This window comes from Macrobrachium rosenbergii, chromosome 17 (assembly GCF_040412425.1).
Source record: "Macrobrachium rosenbergii isolate ZJJX-2024 chromosome 17, ASM4041242v1, whole genome shotgun sequence".
NCBI classification, from domain to species: Eukaryota; Metazoa; Arthropoda; class Malacostraca; order Decapoda; family Palaemonidae; genus Macrobrachium; species Macrobrachium rosenbergii.
In genome coordinates, this window is record NC_089757.1 from 38,043,265 (window position 1) to 38,060,764 (window position 17,500).

The 17,500-nt window shown below is 38.9% G+C and overlaps 1 protein-coding gene across 8 annotated transcripts in view; it reads left to right on the forward strand.

Moving 5' to 3' along the window:
• Positions 1-17,500, forward strand: part of LOC136847879 (dorsal-ventral patterning protein Sog-like) — a 309,799-nt gene that overhangs the window by 279,944 nt on the left and 12,355 nt on the right. For 6 of the 8 annotated variants that reach the window (XM_067119880.1, XM_067119882.1, XM_067119884.1 and 3 more), the window contains one exon: positions 12,830-12,977. In XM_067119880.1, the coding sequence (XP_066975981.1) occupies positions 12,830-12,977 (148 nt within the window). Of the gene's footprint in view, positions 1-2,000; positions 2,333-12,829; positions 12,978-17,500 lie in introns of those variants that run through there. The other 2 variants (XM_067119885.1, XM_067119886.1) reach the window with 2 other exon arrangements.

Genomic DNA, 17,500 nt, shown 5'->3' on the forward strand with positions numbered 1-17,500 from the left:
GAAGACTTAAACATCGAGTATATCGGAATATCGTCTATAAAAAACAAGTAAAAAATGCGCCGATGCTTCTTTGGCGCAGTCGAGTTTTCTGTACAGCCGCTATAGCGTATAATCAAGGCCACCGAAAATCGATCTATCTTTCGGTGGTCCCGGTATAATGCTGTATGAGCCGCGGCCCATGAAACTTTAACCACAGCCCGGTGGTGGCCTATGCTATATCGTTGCCAGAAGCACGATTATGGCTAACTTTAACCTTAAATGAAATAAAAAGTACTGAGGCTAGAGGGTTACAATTTGGTATGCTTTATGATTGGAGGGTGGATGATCAACATAACAATTTGCAGCCCTCTAGCCTTAGTAGTTTTTAAGATGTGAGGGCGGACAGAAAAAGTGAGGACAGAATAAAGTGCGGAATGAGAGACAAAGCCGGCACAATACTCTTCTTTTACAGAAAACTAAAAAGATTAATTATCGTACTGTACATCGCCGTTACCGTATTTCATTCAATGAAACTAATTCAAAGTCTCATTCATTGAAAGGTCACGAGAAGAAGAAGAAGAAGAAAAAGAAGAAGAAGCGAGAAATGTCTGTTTTAACAGAGCGCACCGTAAGAGATTAGGAATTATCGCTTACTTCTTCTTCTCTGAAGGACATCGCCGGATAAAATAGTAATGCGCAGGCGCGTCCTTGTTACAGCGAAGCTGATTTGACATTGATACATGTTGGGTGATATGCATGTATATATATGCATACGTCTGTATATGTATATGTATGTAAATATATATAGATATATCATATATTATCACATGGAAAAATTAAGCACTGGCTGTAAATCCTGACCGGTTGCGTCCTTATTTTTAAGACATTTTCAGACTGATACATAGTGGAAGAAGTTTACAATACATAGGTATATATTATATATATATATATATATATATATATATATATATATATATATATATATATATATATATATATATATATGTGTGTGTGTGTGTGTGTGTGTGTATAATTATGTATATATGTAGACATGCTTGGGTGACAGCACAGACGAAGTTATTTATATGATTTATGAATAGATAACACAGAATTTGTATTCATTATTTATAGTAACTTAATGTTCTTCTCGCAGTGTACATCACTTGGTATATCGTTAATCCAGTGCCCGTCCCATTTCTCTTCTCCCGGGCATCTCTGAGTCGTGGGGCACGACGGGGCACGTCGTTATGTAACGCTTCTCTTCGGGTCTCTCTTCTCTCTCTCTCTCTCTCTCTCTCTCTCTCTCTCTCTCTCTCTCTCTCTCTCTCTCGCTTTGGGTTACCGAGTCAAATATCTCACTGTTTTGTTTTTAGTCCATTCATTTTGCAACGTCTGCTGGTGCCTGTGGCATTGTTTGAGAGAGAGAGAGAGAAAGAGAGAGGGGGGGTATTTAACTCAGGCTTTCTCAAACATGGCGCCTTTCTCTAGACGTCGAACATGACTTCTTTGTTTTTTTTTTTTCTCGACATTCTTGGGATACAATTCCATGCCCTCCTCGGATGCCAATACCTCTTAAATGTCACCAGACAGATGCCCCATGCCCGGGGGCTATTTGTTTTGCCCGATTTTTCTGCCAGTTTGCCCTCGCGCCTCTTGAGGTTGACAGTGCAGGTCTAACCCTTCCGTCTTCGTCGTCGTCTCCGTCAGCGCCTTCTGCGGTATATTTCTTCTGTCGTCATCATCATCATCTTCTTCAGCAGGAGAAGGACTAGGAGGAGGAGGAGGAGGAGGAGGAGGATGAGGCCTTGAAATGGAATATTGAAGGATCGCCTATCGAGGAATAATCTGCCCCTGTCTGTCATTCACTCCCTCCTCCCCCTTTCCCTCCCCCTCCCCCTTCCCTCCCAGGGTAGGAGGAGTGTGTGACCACAGCTTCATCTATCTCGCTTGTGTGTGTTTGTCTCCTCTCTCTCAGACATCTTTCATTTCCTCCACCACTACCTCCTCCTCCTCCTCCTCCTCCTCCTCCTCCTCCTCCCCTCCTCCTCCTCCTCCTCCTCCTCCTCCTTCCTCCTCCTCCCCTCCTCCTCGACCGTGACCACCTCCACCACCAACACCATCGCCAGCACTACCTCCTCCTCCACCTCCTCCTCCACCACCTCCTCCTTCTCGTCTTCCCCAACAACAAGACCGACTGGTTACGCAGTTGCAGTTGCTTGCTAACATGCGGTTGGTCGTCATCTGTGTCGTTTTGCTGCATCTTTCGGGCTCCTGCGGGGCCCGGGAGGAGAGAGAACGAGGAGAAGAAAAAGGAGAAGACCTTCGCCACCTCCTCGGTATCCCGTCGGCGGCGGTAAGTGCCAAAGTGTTCCTCCGGGGTGGGGGGGCGCCGCCGCAGAAACGGAGAAGTTCGGTTCAGGGATGGTCAGGGTTGTAAGGTCCGTCTGTGTGTGTGTGTGTCTTTTTCTTTTTTTTACAGAGTCCCCTGTGTGCTTCTGTAGGAAGGTATATCTAGGCAATGCATTTCTGAGACGTCAATTTTGAATTCTGAGAGTCCTGTCTTTTTTTCTGTTAATGTTTTTTTCATATTTGTTAATGGAGCAAATGCATTTCATGTAAAAGTCCCTTCTCCTCCTATTCCCCCCCTGCACCCCCATCCAATACACATAAAAAAAAAGTACACCTTCTGACAAGCAAACACGAAAATTTGATCTCCCAGTGCACGAGAGGTTTTAAATAAACGTCCCACAGAGGCTGGAAACCCGACTAAAAATATTGACATGCCTTCCTTGGTTGACACATGACCTGTAAGGCAGTAAGTACAGGTGATTAATGATAAGTAGGCATGTGATCATCGCTCCCTCTCCTTTGCAACGCAGTTATAACATATTTAAACCTTAAATACAGAAGTTTTTTTTTGAATTCTTGTAGGATTTTGTAAGTTCTGTACCTGAGACTGTCTCGTCCAGTTCGCCAGGGTTACGGGGTCCGTCTCTCCGACAGTGAAATATAAACTGCACCTGTTTAGTTAGTGTGTTGTGTCCTCTCTCTCTCTCTCTCTCTCTCTCTCTCTCTGTTAAAAGTGCAGTGTTAGGTATTTGCAAAACACACTCAGGACGAACATAAGTTTGTACTGCTCATATTATTGTTATTCTTTCTCGAAGTTTGACCTTGATAAGCTTCGCAGTTTGCTTTACAAATTATGACAGGGAACGAAATTCCGTAGGCGCCACCTATTTAACTGCAACGCGTCTCCGATGTAAACAAACAGTTTAGAAAAGAATTGCTAAACGACTCTGAATTACAGGCTTTGTGTTTTGTGATCTGTATAAAATCAAGGCATTGTGGCACTTGTATTAATAATTTTATTTTAACAGTCTCCCCATCCCCCCCAAAAAAAAACCCTTTCCCTAGACTTCTTTTGGGAAAAAATATAGATATTTTATTTCTTAAGAAGCCCACTCTCTCTACCTATAGTATATTACAATAATCTGAGACGCAGCACAACATTACTGTAAGTATAATAACTGTACACTCTTATAATCTGCTCATTAATTGAAGCAGACGAACCTTTTTGGGTTGCAAATCTTGTAAGATGAGTTTCCTTTATGTATTATTATTATTATTATTATTATTATTATTATTATTATTATTATTATTATTATTATTATTATTATTATTATTATTATTATTATTCAGAAGAAGAACCCTGTTCATATGGAACAAGCCCACCATAGGGGGCCATCGCCTTGAAATTCAAGCTTCCAAAGAATATTATGGTTCTCATTAGAAAGAAGTAACAGATTTGTAATATAGATTTTTGATATTCAAATACCTGGAGAATCTTTCCAGACCTCATGTAAAGGTGTTGATTCTAGAATTCAGTATTTACCGGTTTTGGAATGGTCTGTCTCGTCAACTTGTATAGAAATTGTTAATGTCTAGGTTGGTAGGGCCCGACTCCAGCAGACCACAGCAAGCTCAATCTGAGCACACCCGACTAGCCACCTTTTTAACTGCCTCTGTTTTGAAATAATGGCCGTACCTGGGATGACTGTCTTTTCGCCATTGTTCTTTTTGGAGGATGAGTCATCTGCGCCCCGTTACCTCTCCAGATGATGTCTGTGCACCTCATGCGGTGCACTGTAGTCATTACTTAAGGTTCTTTGCAGCGTGCCTTCGGCCCCTAGCTGCAAACCCTTTTTCTCTTTCTTCCATCTTACTTTCCACTCTCTCCCAACAATTGATTCATAGTGCAACTGCGAGGTTTTCCCCCTGTTACACCTTTCAAACCATTTACTGTCAATTTCCTTTTCAGCGCTGAATGACCTCATAGGTCCCAGTGCTTGGCTTTTGGCCAAAATTCTACATTCAGTTCTCCAGATGATGTTTGGAAATAGAATGTTGCTATGACTACTACTGCGCTGACTTGGCTCCTAAATCTGGAGCTTTTTGCCGTCTTATTTCTTCCTAGAATATGATCATCTTCATCGGGTCCAGAGGCTTGCATTTCGTAACCTAAGGACAAAATCATTAGTCCTCTCATAATGATTATATATCTTTTTTTTGGAGTGTACGCAATCAGACTTTTTTTTTGTCTCGTTACTTTTAACTGTCACTTTGTTCCGAAGGTAATCTCTTTTGGAGATTCTTGCTATAAGTGAAGTCATATTGCTCATATTGTATATATATATATATATATATATATATATATATATATATATATATATATATATATACAGAGACACACACACACAACATATGTATTGTATATATACATATGTGTATATGTATATGTATATGTATGTAGATGTATAGAGTATTAAATCCTATAGTGTATTTTAGTTTGTAAGGACTGATTTTTCTTTCCAAGGACTGATTGCCTAGACCTATGTACTCGGGGCATGAATGCAGGTAGGTAGCCGGTAGTGGTGGTGGGGGAAGGGAGATGGAGGTGGGGGGAGGGAGACGGCCCTTGCAGGAAGGCGCACAGACAATTTTCACTGCTGGAACGTTCCGTTTACCGGAATTCCAGGACGCTTTTTAGTCTGCAGAACTGGAATTGTTGTTCGATTTACAAGGTTTCTCGATGTTCCAGTTCCTGATGGATAAAATGGATGAATACAATTGTGGTTTCTGTTAAAATGTTGGTTTATGCCAGTAAAATAACAAATTCAAGATAGTGGTTTTTATCTCTTAAACAGCAGATTAAAATGGCTGTATGTGTATGTGAAATAGCTTAAAAAAAGTAATTACATCTCTCTCTCTCTCTCTCTCTCTCTCTCTCTCTCTCTCTCTCTCTCTCTCTCTTTTCAAGATGTGTTTGATAATGTATTTACAGTTTTAAAATTGTTAGAGACAGGAATACTGGCAAACACACACGCTTTTTATGAGAGAGAGAGAGAGAAGAGAGAGAGAGAGAGAGAGAGAGAGAGAATTGCATTGCATTGCCTGACTTGATGAGCTTCAACAGGTCTCTCTCTCTCTCTCTCTCTCTCTCTCTCTCTCTCTCTCTCTCTCTCTCTCTCTCTCTCTTCTGCCAAGGCTAATTTAACGATAACGCCCTTAAATGGACTCTTAAGAGCCACATTAACGCGAACAGAAGAATGACTGAGCCCTCTCTCTCTCTCTCTCTCTCTCTCTCTCTCTCTCTCTCTCTCTCTCTCTCTCTCTCATATATATATATATATATATATATATATATATATATATATATGTGTGTGTGTGTGTGTGTGTGTGTGTGTATAAAATTGAATAAATTAGGCGCCGCAGTCAAGTCTGCAATGCTGTTGGTCAACCAACCACCAGATACCCCAGCTCAGTGCTGAGGTCAGCGGGAGCATGGGATCGATCTCGTGTGCTCTTAGGCTTCTCCGAGCTTCATATTCAATATTGTATTACTAGTAGTTCTTCGTGGAGGTCATCCTTTAAATTTTGTATTTTTTAAAGTTTCAGCGGAAAGTAAGGCCCTTACTCGAATTTTGACTTAGAAGAAAGCCCCCTGGTTGGTTTTACCTAATTCAGAACGTTGCTCTGTTTCAGGAGCTCACAGAAGGTCAGACGGAAGATTATATGACTGTCTATTTATCAGATATGCAATTGCATATCATCTTCATTGCATATCGTCTTTTCTTCAGCTGATCTGTTGCACTGAAACATCTCTTGGTTGCTGACTGTCTCGTGTTCTTTCTCTCTCTTTCCGTCTTTCTCTCTGGGGGGAAACTGACTTTTGTCCTTCAGGAGGAAACGGCAGTATTTCCAAAGACTCTTCTGACCTGACAGTGCCTCTCTCTCTCTCTCTCTCTCTCTCTCTCTCTCTCTCTCTCTCTCTCTCTCTCCTCTCCCCTAGAGCCTCTCACTCTCCTCCTCCTTTCCGTGTGGAAATGGCCGGGGAGTCTTTGACCGCATCTGGAGACACAGCCTCTGTGCAGGAGGCTCTGGTGACGGGATCACTTTACAGGCGCCACCAAGTCATAGGTTTGCACTTTTGAACTTTTGCACCTTTCGTCTGATTTATTTGGTGTTTGTCGGAACCTCGAAATTTCAAACGAAGATGCAATTGCTTGCTACTCCAAAGCAGTTCTCCTTGTATTTTAGTAGTTTGCATTTTTATTTATTTATTTAACTTATTTTTTTCTTTTCCAATAACTGATCTCTTCTTTCTGTACTTTCTTTTACCTTCTGATACTTCTTTCTAATGAACACCATGATATTCTTTGGAAGTTTGAATTTCAAGTCAGTGGCCCCTGTGGGCTTGCTCCATATGAATAGGTTTCTTATTCTGAGTAATAAGAATAATATTTATAGTAATAATAATAATACATAAATTATTCCCTTTCTGTGCCTTTCAGCGTTTGTTTGTGGTTTAATTTTTTTATTCTTCTTAACCTCAGGTATTTCGTCGGCCTATTCAAACATAGGGCACCTGTTAGCTGTAATCTAATTTTTGTAATTGTTTAGCAACGGAGCAAAATGCACATGCAATTGCTTAAACCTTTAACAAGACAATAAGGTTATCAGTTTCAGCAAATCACAAAAGTGATTCTGTACAAATAATATATTCAGGTACCATTAACTGCATCGTAATCAATTTTTTTTTTTTTTAGTTATTAAAAATCCATCCCCAGCCTCCGTAGAAACTGGAGAGGGCAATTTTGCTTTATAACAAAGAACTTTGCATAACCCTGCAACTACTGGAGACAGAGGGGAAAGAATTGTTACCATGACCCTTTTTCGTAGATCTGGAAATTCGTGTATATTCAACTTATCTATGGGGAGAGGACCACTTTGGTACCTCCCAATTCATGTTGCAAAAAATAGCCCACCCTTATTCTGTTCCAGTATTCTGTTTCGATATTCTGTCCCAGTATTATCCCAATTCGTGCTGCAGAAATAGCCAACCCTTATTTCGTTCCAGAATTCTGCTCCAGTATTCTCCCAACCGATGTTGCAAAAATAGCCCACCCTTATCTTGCTCCGGTATTTTCCTAATCCATGTTGCAAAAATAGTTGCTTTATCCTTTTCCAGTATCCTGTTCCAGTATCCTCCCAATCCATGTAGCAAAAATATCCCCTTTATCCTTTTCCAGCATCCTGTTCCAGTTCTCCAAATCCATGTTGCAAAATTAACCCACCCATATCCTGTTCCAGTATTATCCTAATCTGTGTTTCAAAAACAGTCCCCTTATTCCCTTCCAGTATTCTTTCAATCCATGTTGCAAAAGTAGCACGGCCCCTTCATCCTGTTACAGTATTCTGTTCCAGTATTCTCCCAAATCCATGTTGCAAAAATAGCCCACCATTAATCCTGTTCCAGTATTCTGTTCCATCCTCCATATGACCCTTCCTTAGAGACCAGAAGATCATTCATCACGGACCTTCTGGAACGTGACGGGTTTGCCAAGGAATGCCCTGGCCAGAGGCTGTGGCCGATTCATATGAACCAGGTTGTTGGACTGAGGTTCATTGACAAACTCTCTCGATAGGTGACCGGAAAAGGGAGGTCGGTTGTTTCGGAAAGTACAAGGTAAAAAAAGGTCGATATTCGACCGTTGGCTCTCAGAGTTTTAGAGTCATTCTTGGAGTCAGTGAGAGGATGCTTGCTTGATTCTCTCCTCTCTCTCTCTCTCTCTCTCTCTCTCTCTCTCTCTCTCTCTCTCTAAAAGAGTCCTCTTTTGTAGACGCAACACAATAATGACAGGTTGTCAGTCTCAGGGCGAAGATTGCCATTGCTGGCAAATCACTTTATGTAAAACCAAGGTAAATATTTTACTCCTCACGCGATGCGATGCTTTCCTGCTCTTTCCTGGAATGTACTTGTGGGCGCTTTGGAATTTTATAAATGTACGTACGCTCACAGGCACAGACGCAGGCAGATTATATATTATATATATATATATATATATATATATATATATATATATATATATATATATATATATATATATATATATATATATATATATATACATTTGTTTATTCATTTATATATTTGTTTATTCATTATATATATTTATTTATTTATTTATTTATTTATTTATTTATATAAAGTATACATACATCCTTCCCCCATCCTTCCTCGCCCAAGGGGCTAAGGCTGTACGGCCCTGAGGTTGAACTTTTATCAATGACCACGCGATGCAAGTTCAGTTTTACAATGGGCGTTTTCGGCATTGTCCTCCGCCCTTGCAAAAAAGAAAAACAAGAAGAAGAAAAAATTTATATTTGTGACTTAATTTTATAGCCGTACGCATTATTGACATTATTGTTTATAGTAGGGAATTCGTGATTTATAGTATCTAGCCCTTGACATCTAAGCGAGCCTACTACCAAGTATTCCCTAGAATTGTCCTTGGGGTCTCTTTTAGAAATCGTTGCTTATTTTCTTGTTTTTATCTGGCGACGCGCGTAGTAAACTGCCTCTTCCTCCTTTATAAACAAAGAAAAGGGATGGCCCGGGAGACGTAGAGAGATGATAATGCTCTCTAAGAATGTCTCTCTGGCATGTCCAGGTTGTAAACAAAGTTCTCAGGTTGTAAACACAATTCTAAAACTGGGTAGAAGATCTTGCTGTCACCTCTGAAAAGTACAATAGCTCTCTGAAAAGAAAGTTTATATTCTTGTTATTTAAGTCTCTTCATTTATATTTATCTTCATTCATTTATTTACTTAGTGCGAAATAGAGGAATGAGTTAAAGAGAAAGGGGGAAAATAGGTATACAATTTCTATATTTTGGAAGACAATAGACGAATAGATATTCAGGAAGTAATCTATATTTGCCCTTGTGTCCTTTCTGTTTGTGATTAAATATGCTGTTAAATGCTATGATGAGGAATAAACACCTTTGATATTATTAATATTATTATTATTATTATTATTATTATTGTTTTTGTTATTATTATTATTATTGAATGGGCAGTGTTAAAATGTAACATTGTTCGTTGAATAATAATAATAATAATAAAAATAATAATAATAATAATAATAATAATAATAATAATAATAATAATAATAATAATAATAATAATAATAATAATAATAAAACAACAACAATGGAAAAAATTAAGTGCATTGAAGTAATCAGCGAATTTTCAAGAATTTTTATTTGGAAAAAGTAAGGGAGCTAACAACTTGAAGAGATCTAATTTAACCCATTTTCTACTGCATATAAGGTGTTCCCGAAGACATCGTACAAATGCAATTGATAAAGTGCTCTGAGCTAAGATTTGTAAGAAAATATGACCCCATACGTTGCTTATTTTTGTTAAAGTGCATTCATTAAAGCGTCTTCAAAATTGCAATATTGCCAATAATTAAAATATTTGGTTATTAGTTTTCAATACTTATTTGGTCCTTTGGGTAATTTTATCGTTGCTTCATAATAGAAAATTGCCTTCACAATCAGTAGTTACCAAAGTGAAGAATTGTTATATCTGTCTACGCATTTACGCATGTACGCATATTTAAATCCCTATCACTGATGTTTAGTTAAAAAGCGCGATTATCTATCTGCCCTTGAGTAAAAAAAAAAATTAATCCTTGAGAGCGAGTGGACTGGACTGGACGTCTCCAGACTTTTACTTTGACATGTCAAAGGTTGGCGCGGAGGGCAGGGGAGAGAGGTCACCAGGGTCGAGACACAAAGTGTCCCAGTCCGGGACCGCAAGGTTAGTTGGCGTCGCCCAAAAACATTTGCTGTTCCTTCCAAAAGTTGTTCTTGCAGTTGTTCGTCCACTTTCTTCTTCTGGCGTGTTAAATTTAATTGTTGACACTTTGTGATCTTAACCTTGTTTTCATTTCTTGCCTGTTATTTCTTTATAAAGGTATTTTTTCCTTGTTTGTTTCTCATATTTGGTATTTTTATTATTGTTATTCAGAAGATGACTGACCCCTCTTCATAAGGAACAAACCCACCAAAGGGGGCCATTGACTTGAAGTTCAATCTTCTAAAGAATATTATGATGTTCATTAGAAAGAAGTAATCGCGGGTAATGGGAAATGCAGTAAAAAGAGATCGATTATTAAAAAGAAAATAAATTAGCAAACTAATAAATAAATGTCGACTGATTTCCTGATGATTTCCTCATAAAAACATCTCGACTCTGATGCCAGAATCTCACCCAGAGACACTTCTCAAATCAGACTTCTCCCACCCTAAAGATAATTCATTCCAGGCCTGGCTACAGCAAACTCGACTACGAGGTCTCACATTTATTCCTGGATAACTGAAGTTTACCCTGAATGCTCGAGTGAAAAATTGTTTTATGACTCATCACTTTCATCTCCTGTTCTTCTGTTCTCTTCATCTGAGGGTTTCGTAAGATTCAAAATTGTTGGCTGCTCTTCCAGCTTAGGGTTTTATATGCTTAGGATTGTCGTATATTGTTCTTCACGGCACAAATTTTAGAAGTTAACTCGCTCTGAGTTGTTGAAATAGATTTAGATAGCCTTATGCCAGTAGGATCGTTTGCGGTTTAAGAAGGGATTTCCTTATTTATTTAGAATGTTAATCTTATTCATATGAAACAAACCGAAGAGGTCATAAGCTCGCTAAATGTACACGTAAGCAAGTAAAAAATGCACCGAAGTTTCTTCGACGCTATCGAGTTTTCTGTACAGCCGTTACAGCTTATAATCAAGGCCACCGAAAATAGATCTATCGTTCGGTGGTCTCGGTATAATGCTGTGTGAGCCGCGGCCCATGAATCTTTAACCATGGCTCGGTGGTGGCCTATCCTCTATCGTTGCCAGAAGCACGATTATGGCTAACTTGAACCCTAAATAAAATAAAAACTACTGAGGCTAGAGGGCTGCAATTTGGTATGTTTGAATGATTGGAGGGTGGATGATCAACATACCAATTTTTTCCATTCTCTTCCCTTCTCTTCCATTCTCTTCCCTTAGCTTCCCTTCTCTCCATTCTCTTCCCTTATCTTCCTGCCTCTTCCTTTCTCTTCGTTTTTTTCCATTTTCTTTCCTTATCTTCCCTTCTCTCTATTCTTTTCCCTTATCTTCCTGTCTCTTCCCTTCTCTTTGCTTTTTTCCATTTTCTTTCCTTATCTTCCCTTCTCTCCATTCTCTTCCCTTATCTTGCTGTCTCTTCCCTTTTTTCCATTCTCTTCCCTTATCTTCCCGTCTCTCTGTTCTCTTCCCTTATCTTCCTGTCTCTTCCCTTTTTTCCATTCTCTTCCCTTATCTTCCCTTCTCTCCATTCTCTTCCCATATCTTACTGTCTCTTCCCTTATCTTCCTGTCTCTTCCCATATCTTCCTGTCTCTTCCTTCTTGCCATTCTCTTCCCTTATCTTCCCTCTCGTGCCCTCCTTCAGAGCACCTGAAACGGAACGACGACACCAGCAGGAGCATCATGTGATGCAACATAAACCGAGGCTTCAAGTAGTAGGAGAGGCCCCAAGTATCTACGGCCTCTGAAGTGTCTCCCCCTTCGAGTAGAGCCATTAAAGTCCTGGAGTGGTGGGGAGGGGGCTTAGGGCCTTTTAACTGGCCAGGCAGAAGGAGCTCGTTGTGTCTCCTGAGAATAATAAAAATGAAAGGAGTTTATAAAGTAGTTTGCAAAGGGGGTGATCCGGGTACTTTATTTCTTTACAAAATGAGTAAAAGAGATTTTAGAGTTTTTTTTATGCAGGATTCCAATGCCTCATTCCCCTTAAGGGGGCTGGTGTCGTCAGTGCACCTCACGCGGTGCACTGTAGGTAGGCATTACGTACGGTTCATTGCGGCGTCCCTTTGGGCCCCTAGCTGCGACCCCTTTCATTCCTTTTTGCTGTACCGCCTTTCATATTCGCTTTCTTCCATCTTACTTTCCTCAACCTCTCCCAAGAGTTGTTTCATGGTGCAATTGCGAGGTCTTCCTTATCATCTTGTTATTTCCTATATATTCCAGTTCCATTTCCGTCCCAATGCTTCATCATCTTATTATCATCTGACATATTCCGATTCCAATTCCAGTTCCACTACTTCGTATTTTCTTATATATGTCATTTCCAATTCCAGTCCCATACCTCATCATATTCTCTTATAGATTCCAATTCCAGTTCCAGTTCTAATGCCTCATCACATTATCATCTTATATACTCCAATTCCAGTTCCAGTTCCAGTGCCTCATCACCTTATTCTCTTATATATTCCAATTTCAGTTCCAGTTGCAGTGCCTCATCAACTTATTATTCTCTTCTATATTCCAATTCCATTTCAAATTCCAGTACCTCATCACCTTATTCTCTTCTATATTCCAATTCCAGTTTAAATTCCAGTACCTCATCAACTTATTATTTTCCAAAGAGAGTTAGTCCTTTTTTTTTTATTAAATCTTCTTCTGTCTTTCCTTCCAGGTTCCGAAAAAACGGCGAGTGGTGGCCAAGGTGAAGTGCAGGAACATCAAGAACGAGTGCCCCAAGTTGGAATGCACGAACGCCGTCGTCTTGCCCGGGGCATGTTGCAAGACTTGCGTGGCGTCGACGCCGGCGATTATGCTGCCTCGTAAGGATTACATTTGAAGTTGTTTTTGACGTGTTTCATTGGATTGTCTCTCATTTTTCTGTTATTTTTTATCAGTTTATTGGATTATCTCATTTTTTCTGCTATTTTTTATCTGTTTATTTGATTGTCTTTCATATTTTCTGTTTTTTTCTGTCTGTTGGATTATCTTTCATTTTTTATCAGTTTATTGAATTATCTTTCATTTTTTCTGTTTTTATCTGTTTATTGTATTATCTTTTATTTTTTCTGTTTTTATGTTTATTGGATTATCTTTCATTTTTTCTGTTTTTTTATCTGTTTCATTGGGTTATCTTTCATTTTTTTGTTATTTTTTTATCTTTATTGGATTATCTTTCATTTTTCTGTTTTTATCTGTTTCTGGATTGTCTTTCTTTTTTCTGTTATTTTTTTTATCTGTTTATTGTATTAGCTTTCATTTTTCTGTAATTTTTTATCTGTTTATTGGATTATCTTTGATTTTTCTGTTTTTTCTTTTTATTGGGTTGTTTTTCATTTTTTTGTTTTTTTATCCGTTTATTGGATTATCTTTCATTTTTCTGTTTTTTTTATATTTTTATTGGATTATTTTTCATTTTCCTAATATATTTTTATTAAATTATTTTTAATTTTTTCTGTTATTTTTACCTTTTTATTGCATTATTTTTCAGTTTTTCTGAATCTCGTTTAAGCAAGGGAGTTTCATGTTTTCTGATTTGTTTTGAAGCTAATTAGTGATTTGTAGATGTGGAGTATTTAGGGTTTTATATATATATATATATATATATATATATATATATATATATATATATATATATATATATATATATCTTACATGATTGTTCTGCATTAATACAATTAGTAACAGGGTTTCATTTAAACTGATGGTATCTAGGGGAAATGGGGAGATATTTATTCAGAAGTTACAATCTTTCCAGGACTAACAGTCCTCATCGTCTGGTAGCCGTGTAACTTTTCCTAAATAAATATATCCACTGTATATATATATGTATATGTATATATACCTACATATGTATATAGGGACACACATGCACATAAATGAAACTGCATTTGTAACCATTTACAAACGCCTGAAGTCGGCATATCCTTTCATTGTAGGAGCCATCAAAACACAGCATGTTTGCATTTTAAATACACGACAGGCTCGGACGCGACCCTTTTTTGTCGCCTTCCTATCTAGAATATTTTGAAGGAGGGGAAAAAAGAAGAAAGATACAAAAGAAAAAAAAAAGCGCCGAAATATGTAGGACAGCAGGATTCAGCCTCAACGACTAATAAACAGCCGTGGTGTTTATAGTGAGACAGGCGACAGGGGTGGACTTGATGGGCCGGTTATCTTGACACGTGACCATCAGTTTCGTCACAAGTGCTGTCGAATTTTTAAGCCAGGATTATTGTTTACTTTTGTTTACATTTTTGCCCTTTTATTTCGGGCCACTTCTGCTTGTACGTACGCTGTCCAGGGGCGTCTGTAAATATATTTTGACTGGCATTCTGACCTTTGGGGGCGTCTATAACTATATTCTGATCTTTGGGGGTCGTCTGCGAATATTTATTGACTGGTATTCTGACCTTTTGGGGGACGTCTATGAATATATTTTAACTATATTCTGATCTTTGGGGGTCGTCTGTGATTATTTATTGACTGGTATCCTGACCTTTGGGGGGCGTCTATGAATATATTTTGACTGGTATTCTGACCTTTAGGGGGCGTCTATGAATATATTTTGACTGGTATTCTGACCTTTGGGGGGGCGTCTATGAATATATTTTGACTGGTATTCTGACCTTTGGGGGGCATATATGAATATATTTTGACTGGTATTCTGACCTTTGGGGGGCGTCTATGAATATATTTTGACTGGTATTCTGACCTTTGGGAGGCGTCTATAAATATATTTAGTCTGGCTTTCTGACCTTTGGGGGTCGTCTATTAATATATTTTAACTGGTAACCTGACCTTTGAGGCCGTCTATATATATATTTTGACTATATTCTGACCTTTGGGGTCGTCCATAAATATATTTTGTCTGGTTTTCTGATCTTTGGGGGGCGTCTATGAATATATTTTGACCGGTATTCTGACCTTTGGGGGGCGTCTATAAATATATTCTGGCTGGTATTTTGATAGTGACTCTTAGAACGATTTTAGAGATTACGTTTAAAATCCTATCGCACGAATCCACTTGGATCATTTCTCCTCCTCCTCCTCCTTCTTCTTCTTCTTCTTCTTCCTCTTCTTCTTCTTCTTCTTCTTCTTCTTCTTCTTCTTCTTCTTCTAACCCTGAGACGAATGGACGCATATTTGCACTCGTTGGTGCCTTACGATATCGGGCAAGGTCAAAACAAAACAGTAGGTTGCTTAGAAACACTGTTTTTTTTTTAATGCTTGCATTTTGCTGCGAATCTTTGGCCAGTAACACCTCTCTCTCTCTCTCTCTCTCTCTCTCTCTCTCTCTCTCTCTCTCTCTCTCTCCAAATTTCATCTTAGCTTTTTCTCCTCCACCAAACATTGTCAAGGCTTAATTCTGTATTTTTTAAACCTGATCAAGATTTCTTTCTTGGTGAGCCTTGTATTGTAAAAGACTTATAAGTATTTTTCCACTGCCATAATTTATTCTCCTTAGACAAATCTCCATTATTTTGATCCTAAACAGAAATTCTTTGTTTGATTTAACATCTTCCTCTTGATGCAGCGAGTGTCTCGTCTAGTCAACACTGAAGCTAAATTACTCATTTGCATTTTTGTTAGAATCCCATTATCAAATCACAGTACTTGTTCGAGCGAGCTTGGAATGAGCTGACTTTCAGCAGCTTGCTTTGGTTTTTAGTTTTCTGTAAAAGAAAACTATTGTGACGGCTTTGTCTGTCCGTCCGCACTTTATTCTGTCAGCACTTTATTTTGTCCGCCCTTTTTTCTGTCCGCACTTTTTCTGTCCGCCCCCAGATCTTAAAAACTACTGAGGTTAGAGGGCTGCAAATTGGTATGTTGATCATCCACCCCCCAATCATCAAACATACCAAATTGTAGCCCTCTAGCCTCGGTAGTTTTTATTTCATTTAAGGTTAAAGTTCGCCATAATCGTGCATCTGGCAACGATATAGGACAGGCCACCACCGGGCCGTGGTTAAAGTTTCAGATCTATTTTCGGTGGCCTTGATTATACGATGTACAGAAAACTCGATTGCGCCGAAGAAACTTCGGCGCATTTTTTACTTGGTATTCTTCGAGTCTGCCTTTTAATTCTTTTGGATTTTCATAAGAGAGATTATTTTTACTAACAAGGGAACTAAACCCCCTACCCCCCACCCAAGCTCCCCGAGCTCACTTATCTAGTCAAGAGGCCCACCTCTGGTCGAATCTTCGTAACCTAATATTTTGCGCAATCCTGCTAACACACAAACAAGCCAGGTCCTCAACATTACCTTTTCGGAGGTAATAAAAGTAAAGGGGAAGGAGAATCTCTCTCTCTCTCTCTCTCTCTCTCTCTCTCTCAGATGTATATTTACTTAAGCGAACTTGCGCCTTGTAATACCAGATGAGATGATCTCTCATTCTCTCCTATTAAGAATTATATTCTCTCCGGGAGTGAGGGGAGGTGATCCTGACATTCCTAATATCTCTCTCTCTCTCTCTCTCTCTCTCTCTCTCTCTCTCTCTCTCTCCGATGATGATGATGATGATGATGATGAGACTGTACTGAAGTGCTTGCGAAATAGTTAGGCGGCTATAGAAATTTATTTGCTTATCACCTGGCTGTCATGAATCTCTCTCTCTCTCTCTCTCTCTCTCTCTCTCTCCCAGAGGAGGAGGACAGGGTCCTTTGGGAGGGAGGAGGGCCGTGTGATGTGAGGTGAGGTGGCCGCCTGACGCCAAGATATGTTGACGCCAAGGTTGTCTGACCTAGTTTTGACTGCCGCTGGCGCCATCCCTCTCTCTCTCTTTATCTCTCTCTCTCAAAGGACTCTCTTTAACCCTCTCTCTCTCTCTCTCTCTCTCTCTCTCCGTGCTTACCTTTAGCTTCTCTGATTTCTTTTCTTTCGCAACAGATGTCGACACACAGATGTCTTTCACGTCCTGTTTATCGGGATGAGAGATTGTGGCTGATATTATCGAGTGCTGCTGAAGGATTCACTATGAGTTTTTATCTTCTTCAGTTTGTTGTGTTTGCTTCGTTATTGGCAAAAATGTTCTTTTTGCTTCATAGAAATTGCCTGTTGGTTTATAATTTATTATTTTGTTTAAATTCACCTTTGTAAAAACCGTTTCACTTCATAAAAAAAGGTGTGTTTTTTATTTTGGTCAGTCCATTCAGGTAGAAAATGCTCATTTTAATGTACAGAAATGGATATTCGCTTCTTCTTCATTATTCATTATATAAAAATTGTCCTTTGTAAATAATGTTTATATTCATAAAAGAGGAGCCATTTTTCTTTGGATATTCCAGTTCACACAAGGTTTAGATGCAGGGGACTTTGTATAAATGAAACAGACTTACATCTCT